Genomic DNA, 16,392 nt, shown 5'->3' with positions numbered 1-16,392 from the left:
GCTTGCACTTCCGGGATGGACCGGATCGGGTGATCGGATCGGATGATCATTTATATAACTGACAAATGGCAGTAAACATAACCGTGACATACTGAAAATGGCTTTCTGATATACGTCTCGTCAAAGGTAAACCCCTGCTTGTATGAATGTTAAAATAATAATGCTAGTTTTAGACGGAATAGGCAAGCAGTATTGTCGTAATCTCCACGAGAAGTCAAGACACATTTGACAACGAGCTCAGTCAGCTTTAATTTAGGCCTAGGCATAACTGGACAAACAAACACCCTTTTCTTTATATGTGATTTTGTACTGGAAGATTACGTTGCTCTGAATGTCAGCAGTATTTTAAAGACAGGTAGTCACATCTTTGCATTGTTCTTCATAATTTGATAAAAGTTATAATAGTTTACTTCGGATTTTGGTATGCAGTGCCAGTGTCACCTCAATCTTTGAGTTATTATTAACATATTATAATCAAAAAAAAAAAAGGTTAATCACTGTGAAAGCTCAGACAAGTTTATTAACCACCATTTTCCAGCTACAAATGTGTATGTTTTGGAGTTATAATTATAGCCCTATATAAATTAGGTCAGCAATGCCCACTCAATATCTTCAGTAACTTCAAACTGTAAAAGCTCCAGACAACTTTGATAACCAGTATTATCTGTGTGTTATTTTTAGAGTTATGGCCCTTTTATGTTGCATTGACTACTGTCAAAGACAAAAGGCTTGGAAAATTGACTATAAGAATGAGTGGGAGACAATACCTTGAATTTTAGTTTGGACAAAAAGAACATAATATAAATCTAGGGAATGCCAGACTTTCCTAGCATAGAGTTAGAGGAAAGTTTACAACACCAAGACTATCCAGTCATGTATAACTATTTGTTTATACTATGTATATTGTAATGGATATTTTTCTTTTACAGCTGATCCAGACATGGCCATGGAGCGAGCGACAAGAGTGGACTTAACCAAAACTATAGAAAGCCAAAAGGAACAACTACAGCGATATGAAAAGAGACTTAGAGGTTAAGATCATATTTGATATATAACTGACATCTCACTCTCTGCTAGTGTTGGGAATCACTTATAAATTCATACTCGATCATCACTTTCAATCAAGTGACTGCTGATCGACTAATGATCGATCAAATTGAACTTAAATTCAGTAATTTAAGGTTATATTCGCTTTCTGAAATCTACTTTCAATTTTGTTAACAGGGGAACGCAGACGTTAGAGAATTTCGCTAATGTACACACAACATTCATACAAAAAACAATAAGTTTGTTGACAGAACCTTATAATTATTGAAAAATATGTATTTGGAAATGAAATTGATGATGTTTGCAATGTCAGTTAGGCTGTGACAGCTGCATCTCGTATTCAGAAATGCCGCTATGGATTGGTATTCACCTGATGACACCCCGTCAAACTTAGCATTTTATTTGTAAGATAGCCCACACTTTCAACAAAGCGTTTTATTGATATCCAGCTAAGGACAAACAATACCTTCCAAACGTTTAAATCAGTAGCCCCCAGATAATCATAGAGTTTAATCTACGGAATTTCCTGGTTTGCCATATTGTCATGCACTGACTGAGCCATGCAGCATTTCTATTGAAACGCAAGTTCTGATTGGTTGTCGGGTGGACCGGCTAGCCAAACGGGCGTCGTGGTTATGCGAGACATTCGGTCAAGTTGTTTTGCCCAAGAACGAACAACTCGCTGTCGGCGGTAATAACAGTATCCGAGTTAATTTTTTGTTAATACTTAAATTAGTCAAACTATGATCGTTCATTAAAAACAAGGATTGATTAATCGATTTTCATAAACAAACAACCAGACGTCGACTAAATCGATTAATCAGAACAACACTACTCTCTGGAGACCATATATATGATACAGCATGATTTCAAGTTTTGTAATGTAGTGGATTCTGCTTTATGTCATCTTGCTTGATATAATAGTATAGTAAATGTTACGCTTAAATATCTATACATAATATTGGAACTTATATACCGGATCTGGGTTGTTTCACCCAAAATCCTGTTTGCAACTCAGGTCGTTTTTGCTCTAAATAAAATATTTTTAAGTAATGAATATCTGTTAACTCACTATTTTCATGTTTCACCACAGAATTGGATCTAAGTCTGTGGTTTCAGGAACAATTGAGATGTCAGAAGTCTTTCATGCAGGTGTAGCTACATTGTATATATGTGCAGTCTGGTCAACCACGTACAAATCTAATGCGTCTAATGACAAAAAAAAAAGGCTAATGGAGACCTAGAAAAAAACTCAAATAAGACTGTATTGGCCATACAGAACTAAACCAGACAAAAAACGTTTCGCCATAAAAATAATTTTATTAGAGTGTATATGTAACATCTTAGTGCGAAACGACCTGCAGGGGCAAACAGGATTTAGGGCGAATATATGTGACTTTTCTTATAATAGCTCTTAATGTTCGGTGTTCTCACTACATTTTGAAACAAACGGTCATCTTGAAAGAATGTCTGGTTGAATGTTCACATGCATGATGCTATGGTGTTAACGAATATTGGATATTGTCAATGTTTCAGATATGGTCCAGGCTTACAAAGGTCTGCTCAAAGAGAAGGAGGCCTTAGATGCTAGTGTCAAGGTCTTATCAAAGTCTAGTAAGGAGGAGAGGTCGCCAAGGCAACCAAGCCGAACACCAACCACTGACGATGGTGGGGATTCCTCAGCGGCAGAAAGCGACACAGAAGGGAGGCAGTTTGATGACCCATTGCAAGTGAGTTAATACTAATACACTCTGCCTCTGATACATTGATAATAGGATATGCCGTGTGGAAATCTGTTAATATTTTAAAAAACAATCGTCATAAAGCAACTCAACAAGACACGTGCAATTTAAGAAGAGAACATCTCCTACAATTTCACCTAACCCATTAGCTTTCACTATAGAAAATATTAATGGCCTATTGGAATGGTACAGGGAAAACAATTGTTTTGTTCAACTGTCTGCCTGATGATTTTAAGTTCAAATCTAGTTCTACCCGGATAAATTCACATCTAGCTCTACCCGGATAAATTCACATTATTACAATGAAGGCGATATTGGACACATGATTCAAGTTTCCGATGCAACTTTATATTACTTATGCCTGTGTCGCGACATCCTCATAAATAAAAAATAAATGCTTCCAGCCTTTAAACCACTTGTGGTATAAAGCAGATATGTCTATCACTGGCACTGCTGTTATTTACTTGGGCAGGGAGTGGTAAAATATGTATAGGTTATGGCAGAAATATTGTTCAAACAATTATTATTGTATTTCAGACTAATTCTGCAGATGCGGAGGATACAGAGGAGAGAGACGACCAGCTCCAGACCCTCACTGCTTCCCTATTGACCCTCACACAAGAGAAGTCGAAGCTGGAGGCCAGTTACGTCAGCGATAAGAAACGCCTCATAGTCAGTTTTACTCTTTGTAAATCCAACCTCTCTAAGTACACAGAACTATTTTATATAGATATAGAATATAAAGTTTTTACATTGACAAGCCTTTTTGGCAAGCTCATATATAAAAATTTGGAATTACATGACATTGTAGTTTCAACCATGTATAGATTAAAAACAAATTCAAGATCCTTTAAATCATCAAATTTACCAAAATGGTGTGCAATAATCTGTTTTCCAAGTTATCAGTAAGAAATGGGTTCTGTTTTTTTTTACAGCAAGAGAATGAAGAGTTGTCAAAAAAACTGGAGGAGCAACAAAATAAACATGAGGCTGAACTGAAGACCTTGGAACAGACATCAAACGAGGTGAGCCGTAAAGGAATCGCCTAAAATATTATAAATTACATGTTGTGTAAGTCTACAGTATGTTTTCTGTTTAACTTAATTTTTGTAAAATACATTGTACGTGATAAACCTGTACTGTTCCTTCTCCCATGTCCCACCATCGGTCTCCCAGGACACAAGGCAGTTCCACAATCACCACTCTCAATCACAGGGTGTAAAAACCAATGTTTTGTCTTAATAGTTGAAAAACCGGATCCGATCTCAGCAGGCTGAGAGGGAGAAGGAGCAGAATGCCCATGCCTCAATGCTGAGAGAACTTCAACGTCTGCTCGCCGAAGAACGCAACTCTAAAGAACAGCTGGAAAACCAGGTAATACCTATTAGTTTGGTAGTTTAGCGAGGAAGGAAATCTTTTAAATATATATTTTTTTATACCTGTACAAAGTTCTTTTTATTTAACATGAATCTGTATTATTGCCAGAAAAATTGCAATTGCAGTTAAGTCTACAAAGTGAGGTGTATAGATAAGGGGTTCTGTATACATATCACAACAATTCTTTGAAACTATGCCTTTGTATGAAAAACATGGTGAAATCACATTACCAGAAAGGATACGTTGTAATCATGATAAAAACAGAAGATATCAACCAGGATTTGATCTGTACTTACCTGGTAGTCATGACGTTGTGTTTGCCCAGTTGTGACTTTATGTGTACCTTGTCATGACTTTATGTGTACTGAGTCATGATTCAGGTGCACTGTTTCATGATTTGATGTGTACCTGGTCATGACTTGATGTGTTCTTACCTGTTTGTAATTTGTTTCACCAGCTGGAGGACACAACAGCTGCCCTGAGAGAGAAGGAGAAACTCTTACCCAATATGTCTGAGCACTTTGAGACAAGGACACAGGAAATGACTCGCGAAATCAAGAGTCTGCGCTCCAAACTCCAAGCTATGGAAGACAAGGCCAAGGAACCGTCGCCCCTGGTCCTCAATCTGCAGACAGAAGTTGCTGAGCTGAAGGTCAGAGTCATGGTTCTTTATGAAATAGACATGGCCATTCTGGACTTTAGAATAAAAGTATGCCGCAAATGGCAAAATCGGTGGTCATTAACAACTGTTGATACAGTTCCAACTCAAAGCTGTAGCTCATTAGTAGAGAGTCTGACCATACAATCTCAGAGTTATTTAATATTGATAGCAGCTATATACAAATGTTTGTCTTCAAATAAAATTAAGATGTTGAAAATATTTTTTGTTAATCTTGCCCAGAAAAATATTGTCCTTTGAGAAACACTCCTGAGAAATGTTAATAAATTGACTCTGAATTTCAAACGAACTTGACATGTGAAGAAATTGACTATCGTTAAGCTAGAACTGCAGCTATGATATATGTAGATATATATAGCGATAAATAGTTTTAAATGTCCATGTGACGGTAAAAATATAAATAAAGCAAAACATGGAGACTAGTATAATCGGCTAGCGCTTTCGCCCATCTTGGGGCTCTTCAAAGAAAGAGCCCCAAGATGGGCGAAAGCGCTAGCCGATTAAACTAGTCTTCAGGTTTTGCTTTATTTATACATATATATATAGTAGATAATAAATAAATAAGTCCTTGCGAAGGAAAATATAGAATAAAAACAAATTTTTCAGATCGTCCGCTATATATATATATATATGTTTTTAAATTAATAGGCCCAGTATAGAGTACAGGTACAACAAGAACAACACAGAGTTTTGGAGGCGGAGAATAAGCTCAAACAACTATCAGAGCAAAGTGAGAAGAGAGTGTCCACACTGGAGGCAAAGATCTCAGAACTTTCCGAAGTTGTCGGTGACTATGAGCGCCTTCGATTCCAGGATCAGCAGACGACACAGAAACTGAAGGACAGACTGATACAGCTAGACATGGAGAACACGGTTCTAGCCAGGGCAGCACACTCCCCAGGGAAGGCCGAACTAGGCGATGAAGACCAGGACCCCGCTAACCAAGATCCTCATGTGTTGGCAGATAAATTGGTGACTTTGAAAGGGTTACTGAAATTGGCCAATCAGAAGGCAGCTAATCCTGTTGATATTGATGGTAGGTAAAACTGGCCAATCAGAAGGCAGCTAATCCTGTTGATATTGATGGTAGGTGAAACTGGCCAATCAGAAGGCAGCTATTCCTATTGATATTGATGGTAGGAAAAAGTGTGTTTTACTAAGCTGGTGTTTGAGTAAAGCTGCAACATAACTATGTTTTGTAGGTTTTTCTGTGTGTGATGTCATCTAAAGGAAACAAGATTTTGTTCAAGATACAAAAAACTAAATATCACAATCTATGGCTTGTATAATTTTATAATAAAATTTATTGTAAATAGATTTGAAGAACCTGAACAGTAAAACTGATAAAATATTTTCTTTGCAACAAATATAACTTTAATAATAGTACTGTCAACACATCTTTATCATTATACCCATATAAACAAAGTTAAGGGAAACCAAAGGGGGAGTCACCCATTTCAGTGAAATCGCTAAATGTTATTTTTTTATGACCTAATTAAATTTGTAGCTTGAATATTATTTTGTGAAGCATTGTTCAACACGTTTCAGTTGTATAACCAAGAGTACTGACAAGGTTTTTGTTGACAGATCTGCTACAAGACGACACGTCTTTGGAGTCTAACAAATACAAGGAGGAGCTGGAGAAAGTCAAGGAAGAGTTTGAGCGCTACAAACTACGGGCTCAGTCAGTTCTCAAAAACAAAAGTACAAAGGTATGTAGACCAAAACTACTGGTCCTGCTGCCCTATCTTTGGTTATATATATATATAATTACTTGCTAATGTATGAACTCTTGGATAATGTTGTCTAGTATACTGACAAGGTTTTGGGTACTCCCTTTCCTGTTGTCTAGTATACTGACAAGGTTTTGGGTACTCCCTTCTCTGTTGTCTAGTATACTTACAAGGTTTTGGGTACTCCCTTCTCTGTTGTCTAGTATACTGATAAGGTTTTGGGTACTCCCTTCCCTGTTGTCTAGTAAACTGACAAGGGTTTGGGTACTCCCTTCTCTGTTGTCTAGTATACTGACAAGGTTTTGGGTTCTCCCTTCTCTGTTGTCTAGTATACTGACAAGGTTTTGGGTACTCCCTTCCCTGTTGTCTAGTATACAGGACAAGGTTTTGGGTACTCCCTTCCCTGTTGTCTAGTATACTGACAAGGTTTTGGGTACTCCCTTCTCTGTTGTCTAATATTCTGGACAAAGCTTGATACTGCTTTCCTTCTTGTGTGTTATACTGGACTATATATTTTTTAACTCGTGCAAAACATTGAATTCCCAGACACGTATACGTTGGAAGGCTGCCAAGGTTGGGGCCTTGGGGTCATGATCAGCCTTCAGACTCTATTTTGGGTGCTCTGCTTATGGTTGTCTTGAAAATTGGACAGAATATTTGGTAACTTATTGGTCATTCTGGGTCAAGATATTTATCATATTCTTGTGAATCTTGCTACATACTCATAAATAACCAATTATCAGGCCAGAAAACAGGGTTCCATTACTTTTATATTCACCTGAAAAAGTTCAAAGTTTTATTTGGGGGGGGGGGTGCATTTTTTCGTTTGGTTTAAAGTTTTGGAAGTACAATGTAATAAGTAATTTGAGCATTAACCTGGGGGAAATCATGTGTTAAGTTTTACAGGAATTTAAGACCAACTACAAGTATGAAAATACTGCGTATCACCATGTATTGTCATGGACTATGCCTGTACATGTAGTGTTCATTCACAAAGTTAAAGTTAAAGATAGTTTTCAATACAGGTGCTGTTAGAGCTCCAAAATTCAATAATTGCATGATAAAAAATTAAGGTTTATTGTTTTTTACACTAAGTGAAGTTTTAGATTCAGAAGACAATGTTTCAATATTGCTTTAGTACTTATTAACTATAAATTATGTTTTCCTAAGTGAATTACAGTATATGCGTAAATGAGTTTCCTCTGGAATTCATGCAAAAAATGAATCTCTTGCAATAGTTAGAACATGTATTTACATTTTATAGCATCACACACATTTCTTGTTCTGACATCACATACATCACTGGTTAATTGTGTGAATGTAGACCTGTCTGCTCACTCAAGTTGTGCTAAGCATGATGTGTGGCATAGCCGCGTTATCAAAGACACTGCATGGTGTGTTTTCTTACCAGATCCATCTCAAGTTCAATACGTCGGAATCTGAAATAAGATTAATACTGTATGTTAGATATTGTCTCTGAAGAAATTTCTCATCATGGTTATCACACCAATCTGTCGCCATTGTCATTTTAGGATGTTGGAAACACCAAAGAGGTTGACTTGTTGAAGTCACAGATCAAAGACTTGAAGGACAAATTAAAAACTCTTCATTTACAAATGGACGAGGATATGGAAATGTCAAAACACAGAACGGGCAGCATGCAAAAAACAGTCGTGTCGCTGCAGGAAAAACACAAACAGGACGCGGCTACGCTGGCGGCAGAATATAAACAGCGCATAGGTGAAATGGACATAGAGTTGAGAAAACAAAGGGAAAGAACTGTGTCATTGCTGGCAGAAAAAGATCGGGAAATTGGGCAATTGAAGGCAGGTAATGTGCATAGGATTGAAGGAACCTATTATAGTCAGTTGAGGAATCCACCAGATTCCGGTGCGTCTGCAGAGTTACCTATGGACGTGCTTCAGTCAAAGTCAGAAGAGGAGCGTGCTGTGTCGCGGCTGCTGAATCTAGGTCATGGTGACGCGAATCTTATCTATTTCAGTCAAGAGCAAGCACGAAAGGATGTCGAGATAAATTCTTTACGGAAACAGAAACATGAAATTGAACTGGCACTTAGAGATCTACAGATTTCTGCTAGTACACAAGCAGAGTCGTTATCAGATACAATCGACAATATGAAGGAGTCTGTTAGAAAAAGTGAACGAGACAAAATAAGAGAAGGAGCAAACTTGGAATATCTTAAGAATGTCACCTACAAGTTTCTCATAAGTGTAGATCCACAAGCTAAACAACAGATGATGAATGCCATCACGACAATTTTACAGTTTAGTCCACAAGAGAAGGCTGTTGTTCACACACAATTCAAAGGATGGTGGAAACACTAGCAAAGGGAAACCACTCCATTTTATTAAGAAATTTGGAGGGGGGGGGGGGGGGGGGGGGGTTGTGAACAATTTTAAGGGTTATTGTTCTTTTTGAAAGATGTCAAAAATATTTTTTATTCAAACCAGGCCAAATTAACTGATTTGTATAGCATTGACATGAATTTGAATGGGTACTTAACATGTCTTTGCTGAAAGATTAGGCTGAGGTTCAGTCTATGTCTGTAACAGACACGTAATGGGGTCTTTAAAGAGTAAGTTCATAAATTGTTGTTTTTTTCATCTCCAGACAGATGTTGGTGAAATTGGCTTTTTGGGTAAGGTGATCTTTATTTTAAATCTTGAGATAAAAAAAAGTCCTTTTCATGGTACGGTATATGTGCATTTAATTTCATGTAATAAATATTTAGAATGTTGGTGTACATTTAAAAACACAAAATGTAGATTATGCCAGTATTACTAGAACTGACAATAGAAAAAATAATAAGGTACATTTAGATAAGAAAATTGGGTTGGTTACCTAATTAACTTCAGTTATTGTAGTAGGTTAACAAGATATTAATGCTTTCCAGGCAGTACGCTGAGGGAAACATTTTTTTTTGAAAATGTTCATAAAAAATATTTTAGTGTATTGATAACTTGATTTAGTGTAATTTTGTTTTAACTGAAATAAAACAACTTAAAGGCACTGTGTCAACTACTTAATTATACCCCGCACATTGAACTTAGATAGTTTACTGGAATTAAGGTGCCTATCAGTCTGTCTGCTGATGCAAGATTGTCAAGACTACTTATCCTAAAGAATTGTATAAATTTCAATGAAACTTTGTACCTTTTACCAATTGGTAAGGTAGTTGTTAGCTTTACATTTTCATTTTTGTTATGAATGAAATTTTGTTAATTACTACCAGAAGCTAGACTTTAGGAGGTCAGAGTGTTAGTTCTTACAATTCTTGTTTCAGACGGCCATGTAATATTGTACAGTTTGAACTGTGTTTGATTATTTGTGAAAATGATAGTTATATTTCCGATGCTTATAACTGGGGAGGGTATAAGTATTTTAGCAACAGCTCAAATAAAAAAAAATCTGTTAGGTCCATAATTACCTGTGATACCTACTGAAGCTTATTCTTTAGTCGTTAGATAAAAGCCCCTTTTCCCGTATCCGGTTCAACCGTTTGAAAGAAAACGATAGGCACCAATCTGAAGCGAGACTGACCTCAGGAATATTAAGCACGTGTAGATTGAGACGTGCCAGACCGAAACTAAAATGATGACTAGGGCTCGTTTGCATGATTTCTTTATTAAACAAGGTCAAGCCACATGTAGATTTTAAGATACATTATATATTTTTGTGGACGAGTGAAAGAAGGACATATTATTCTTGATATATATTGTTATTTATTCACCGAAACTGTACATTTTTTTTAGATCTGTCAATAGCTCGGTCCAAGTGCTTTCATTTCTCTTGGAATATTTCTGTGCCATCGATCTGAACTGTTTCAACCGGGGTACACAAATGCAACCAAAGTTTGTCTGATGTTTTTTATTGGGACTTTCATGTACACTTTTTTGAGGTTGCAAAATTATATTTGATTCGGTATTATTAAGAAAGAATTTTGTAATTTTGTTTAACAGAGTCAATTTCCAAATATTACCTTCTGACAGGTATGGAATGGTTAAGATTGTCTCCAGTTGAGGTTCCATAGTCAAGCATGACGTAACCTACTCAAATCATTTAACCCTTTCACCACTGTAGACCATAATGGACTCATCCATATCAATGAATGGTAGAGTCTACTAAAGTTTCATAGGGGTGAAAGGGTTAATGTGCCTATGTCTAAGTATTTGAGATCATGGAAGTAATTGTTGTTGAGTTATTTCAGTTTGTTTGATCAGGTTATAAGACAAGTTGATGAATGTTCCATTGCTATGTAATTGTTGTAGGTTACCATTGAAAACTGGGTTTATGTAAAAATGTCAAAAATTGATGAAAATTAGAATTATTAGCAAACTCTTTGGAGTTAAAGCCCAAAGTGATCATTTATAACATCACACCTTTGAGATTTTTGCTATTTCGAACATGGAATGAACCTTTTTCTCACAAATGAAATTCCAAACATTGGTGAAATTTATTTATCTTCTCCACTGAATATTAAATCATGAAAAGTAGTGCAATACATAATCACTGCCTTAGAATACAAGCTTGATTTGGAGAGGATAGGAGGGACCAGGGAAGCAGGGCTTACCGAGCTAGCACCAAGTCTAGCCAACACTGATCCCTCCAGAGTCCAATTAAATCTAGCATTTTAATTAAGACATTATTAATGTGTTATTTCTACTGCAGCACCTCCGATTCATGCTATTAACAGACACACAGGCATACTTCACAATAAAATGACTTATACATCACATTGTTGAATGAAAACTAAAACACAATGAAAGAGGCCAAAATGTTTACACTGAGTGTCACATGGAGACACATATTTTTGTGTGTATAGTCTCCAGTTTTATCTCAATATTGATAATTTAATTAACTTGTTTAAAAACTGAAATAGACACCTCCGATTATTATTTGGTGCAGTTTCGTGTTGTGATGTTTTAATTAGATCCAGTTTTGATCGAAATTTGTTGTCACGGGTGAAATTGTTTTATGTACATTTCAATTTCAAAGAGAACTACAGAGATTAGATTTTTTTTTTTTTTTCATAGTTTGAATTTTTCACAAATGAATAACATTTTTGAGATTTTATCTCAGTCATTTTGATGATGGTAGATGCATGTTTTTTGACCCTGATGACATGGACCAAGTGTTTTGTTATTTTCTAAAAAAAAAACGCCTGCAGTTATTGAATTTTCATGGAGGAGCAAGAAAAGGTGAACAGGCAAAAAAATAAAGAACTATTTTTCATGTTTCAAGCAATGAACATTTTGAATCTCAGTAATTTTCAAATTATGTCATCAGTAAATTGTTGCTAAGCAAATTGGGATCTGAAAACATTGAGCTGTGCTGAACTTTTTGATAATTCATGTATTCACTTATATGAAGTTGTTCTCCCAATAAGTTAACTTGATTACTGTAAAAAGAGTTCAAGTTGAAGTTTGATAAATCTGTCACAATAAATACGGTCCAACCCACTCATGTGACAACCTCGATTTAGAGACCACCTGTGTTAAGAGACCACTTTTAATGTTCCTAATTGTTGGGATTTCATTGTGAAAATAACCACTTTTAAGAGACCACCTGCATTAAGAGACCGCTATTTCGACTTCTCAAAGGTTGTATATAAATGCAGGTTTAACCTTAGTGTTCATTGTTAATATCTTACAAACATTTGTGTGACCGACATACTGTGATTATTTACTAGTGGTAGTTAAGGTCTTCCAAGCTTGTAGTGACTCACTGGTAGATTCTCAGGGTAATCACGTCTCTGTTTTAAAATTGACTGATAGTCATTATCTCCCCCTTCAGAAGACACCGGTTTATCATAGGAGTACTTCCCAGCCTGCTTATACCAATTGGTGCAGCTGGGTAGGCTAGCCTTTAAGCTAAAAATCCTCGATTTTGTTACATTAGTGTACATCAATTACTAATATTCATTCATCGACTTTTGGATATCTTCTTTACTGCGTTACCCTCATTACACTTCCACCTTACATTCTGGTAAGTTTGACGTTAAAAGAATACATCAAGATGATTTCACATTCTTAAAGCAAAAGTGACATTTTACAATCATGATATTCCAGTAAGTTGTTATGAGAACCAACAACTAAAATTTAAAACCAAAATTTGGAAACAAATCACTATAAAATATTGGTATACCAAAATATTTATTATAAAAAAATCATGAGCAAAGACCAGGGAGGCATTCAATGGTTGGTAAACAATGGAGTTAGCAGTGTATAATCACAAAGAAAATTTGTTCGTGCAACATGGTAGCTATATAATTATGTATCCTTGACAGCAGTACTGGTTTCCTAATGATAAGTACTGAGTTATTGTAACAGTTGCCTTAGTGACTTTGTAGAATTGATCAGACCTCTTCCACAGATGTGCTTTATTGATGTTCTCAACAGGGTGCTTACCACAGGGACTTGACTCCTACGAGGTTGTGGTAAACCACAAGGACCCGACTCCTACGAGGATGTGGTTAGCCACAGGGACCCGACTCCGACGAGATGGTGGTTAGCCACAGGGACCCCACTCATACGAGGTTGTGGTTAGCCACAGGGACCCGATTCCTACGAGATTGTGGTTAGCCACAAGGACCCGCCTCCTACGAGGTTGTGGTTAGCCACAGGGACCCGACTCCTACGAGATTGTGGTTAGCCACAGGGACCCCACTCCTACGAGATTGTGGTTAGCCACAAGGACCCGACTCCTACGAGATTGTGGTAAACCACAGGGACCCGACTTCTACGAGATTGTGGTTAGCCACAAGGACCCGACTCCTACGAGGTTGTGATAAAATTCTTATATTTAAAGTCTCGTATTTATCAAAAAACTCATGGAACATAACAATGTGATTGTAGTGTCAAACTCCATCTGGAGGAACTCTCTAGATGATTATGTATAAACAGTTAACTCTCTCCATAGTACCACATGGGTACTGAGCACCATGAGATTACTTTTGTATATATATATATGTCTGGTAATAAATTATTATCTATATAACTTTAAAAATGTCTTCTTTTTTCATTATAACCAGTGTGGGTATGGTAATATGAAGGCCATGGTGAAATGAAACGGTTCATTTCACCATTATGGGTATATGAACTGCCTCATGGTGAAATAAAGGATACCATCAATTCTTTTATGACCATTTTTTTTCATTATTTCTTTTCTTTTAGTTTACATCAGTTTGATGTTCCGTATATGAAAATCACAAAAATTAAGGTTGGGGTAGAGAAATTCAGGGTGGGGCAGGGGGTTTCACTTAACCATGATGGTGAAATGAAGGGTTTTAGCACTATTATTTCTATTTCACTTTTTTAAACCAAATCTGTTTAAGTGGTACTATGGAGAGAGTTAACTGTTTATACAAAAAAAATGCTAAAAACTTTCATTTCACCATTATGGTAAAGTGAAGCTCCCCTGCAAAACCCTGAATTCTCTACCCCAGACTTAGTTTTGTGATTTTAATATTCAGGACATCAAAGTGGGTTCTTGGCAAAGCTGGCGCTTGGGCTCCATAACTAGTCCTTATACCGACGGCAACAGGAAATGGGTCATATATCGCCGCAGGTCTGTCCATTTGCGTTTCCGCTCCGGCAGCTTCCATTTTGTCCACGCCCTTGTAGCCCGTTTCGATTCCCTTCCTCTCATGGCCCCGTCCTCTCTGCTGATTTCCCCGTATATTATACCATTGGTCTTTTCTCCTCGTCGCTTGTTCTCAAACCTCTAGAAATGTGTTGCCCACAATCCTTGCTGCAGTTGCCGTCCTGGGCAGGTTGCTCCAACGATATTCCGGTGCTTGAGGATACCTTAGGCATGCTCCATAGGTATACTTGTGGACCATTTGTCTGGGGAATGAGTGGTGGGTCTAACTATGTGAAAAGTCTTTAGAATACTACTCCTTGGGTGTGAATAAAGGGACATGAATAAAAATTGACTTGGAGTATTCATTAATCAATGTTCTCGTAACGAAGAGCGTGGTTCCTTTGGGGACAGAGGGGTTGGGTCTTGTACAGTTAAACATCAAAAAGAAGACTGCCTGTTTACACGGAATATTCATTGGCCAGCAGATTGTTGTATAACAAAGGTTGTAACCCTCTTGGGTAGCAGAGCACGGCTCCATGGAGATAATTTCAAATACTACTCCGTAAGAATGGGTGACTAGATTTAAACCTCACTGGTAGGTGTGTAGCGTCCATGAGTGAATGGTATACATTGCTGTTAAACTGAAAAATGTGGCAGCAAAGGAGCAGGAATATTTTAAACGAATCCAGCTCCAGAATATATATATGTTAATCAAACTTCGTGAAAATGGCCATCCCGGCTCAATGTCTTGTTTTTTTTAAACTTTAATGAATGTGTAGCTTGAAAGCAGAATCATGTATATATATGAACACTGGCGAAGATTGATTTTACAGTATCTAGTTGTTTCCGATAATATAAATTTGGACCAGATAAACTAGCATTACATTTGAACAATAATTATCTGTAAATATGATGAAATCCCAAACGTACAGCCGTGACCTTTTACCCCCCTCACGATGTTGTTATCAGAGCGTCGTCTGGTCACTTATCATTATCATGATGGAACAGCCGTCTCTCTCGGGAGACGGAATGGAGATTGGAGTGGTAGACACGTGTGTTCTGTAATATAATGGATGTCATGTACCACAATCTATCTGATGTACCGTATCACTGTCAATATTTACATCGTCGTCTCCAACGGCTACTGTATCATGGCTGCTGTTTGTTCTCAAAACATTCGAAGATTATTTGAAACATTGATTATAAAAATGGCAGAGTTTATAATTGATTTTTTCCCTTCAATATCAATACGATGTTAATGTCAATTTAACCAATATCATTAACGTAACATGGACTGTCTGAAGAGTATTTTGTTTTAAAAGTATTGAGGACCAGTGATGAATTCTCCATGACCTATAGTTATTTGTAAGGTGGCGCGTTGTGTGTGTTGAGGTTTTGTTTGTTTAAAGTTTTAAACGAAATAAAACCGGTTGGATGGTAACAAAGTAGGTGATGTATATGCAGAAGTAAAGTGTCATGATGTGGGAGGAACCGGAGTACCCGGAGAAAACACACAAGGTCGAGCAGGTGACCCATACCTTTTCACGGGGAATCCAGCCCCGGTCGGCTTGGTGATAGAGTGCCCTATCCATTCACTTTACGTCAACACCAGTAATCACAGGGGCGTGGCACATATCTCAAACCCTACAGTTCGTATATATACGCAGTATGATACATAATACAAAGGACCCATCCTCGATACCCAGGCGCTAGGCTGATATCTGTCCTTTGAAGATTACAAAGGGGCAACACCCGACTTCAAAGTAAGTCAATTTTACCGTTACGCGACCGCGAGATTCTTTTGATGTTCATCAAAGGATCGAACTAGTCTTCTAGTCTCATCAACACTATGCTACACACTGAGCCTTCGATGTTGCTATGATATATTCCAGGGGTGCAAAGAGCTTTAGTTAGCGTAACCCTTGGATAAATATATGTCACATTCTTTGTGCGAAAAAAACGGTATCGCAGTATTCAATGACGTAAAACTGGTTCGATCATGAATTGACGACAGGCATCAGTCTTTTTTGGAAAATGTGGTTACGGTAGGGGTATTCCTATCGTAGAATTATGAATTTAGTTAGAGAATCTTTATTAATTGTTATAAGGCAGATGACATGTATAACGTTCCGCCCAAGTCTAGAAAACAATAAGTCGTGAGGGTGTGATGGAACAATCAACGAGTACCGTTTTAGTTGGTATATAATTGTGT

General features: G+C 37.1%; 1 protein-coding gene across 2 annotated transcripts; it reads left to right on the top strand.

Moving 5' to 3' along the window:
• The first annotated feature begins 2 nt into the window (after positions 1 to 2).
• On the top strand, positions 3 to 15,917 carry LOC110447919 (GRIP and coiled-coil domain-containing protein 1-like). Of its 2 annotated transcripts, none has more exons than XM_021493907.1 (10): positions 3 to 126; positions 930 to 1,031; positions 2,584 to 2,777; positions 3,327 to 3,461; positions 3,725 to 3,814; positions 4,035 to 4,163; positions 4,624 to 4,818; positions 5,494 to 5,881; positions 6,433 to 6,557; positions 8,111 to 15,917. In XM_021493907.1, the coding sequence occupies exons 2-10, from the start codon at positions 941 to 943 to the stop codon at positions 8,921 to 8,923; spliced, it is 2,160 nt and encodes a 719-aa protein (XP_021349582.1). In that variant the 5' UTR covers positions 3 to 126; positions 930 to 940; the 3' UTR covers positions 8,924 to 15,917. The 2 variants fall into 2 exon arrangements, with proteins under 2 accessions (XP_021349582.1, XP_021349583.1); XM_021493908.1 differs by lacking the exon at positions 3 to 126 and adding an exon at positions 286 to 355.
• Positions 15,918 to 16,392: the final 475 nt, after the last annotated feature.

This window comes from Mizuhopecten yessoensis, unplaced genomic scaffold (genome assembly GCF_002113885.1).
Source record: "Mizuhopecten yessoensis strain PY_sf001 unplaced genomic scaffold, ASM211388v2 scaffold3667, whole genome shotgun sequence".
Classification (NCBI taxonomy): domain Eukaryota; kingdom Metazoa; phylum Mollusca; class Bivalvia; order Pectinida; family Pectinidae; genus Mizuhopecten; species Mizuhopecten yessoensis.
Note: the sequence above shows the minus strand (reverse complement) of the source record. Positions and strands in the feature narration are given on the sequence as shown.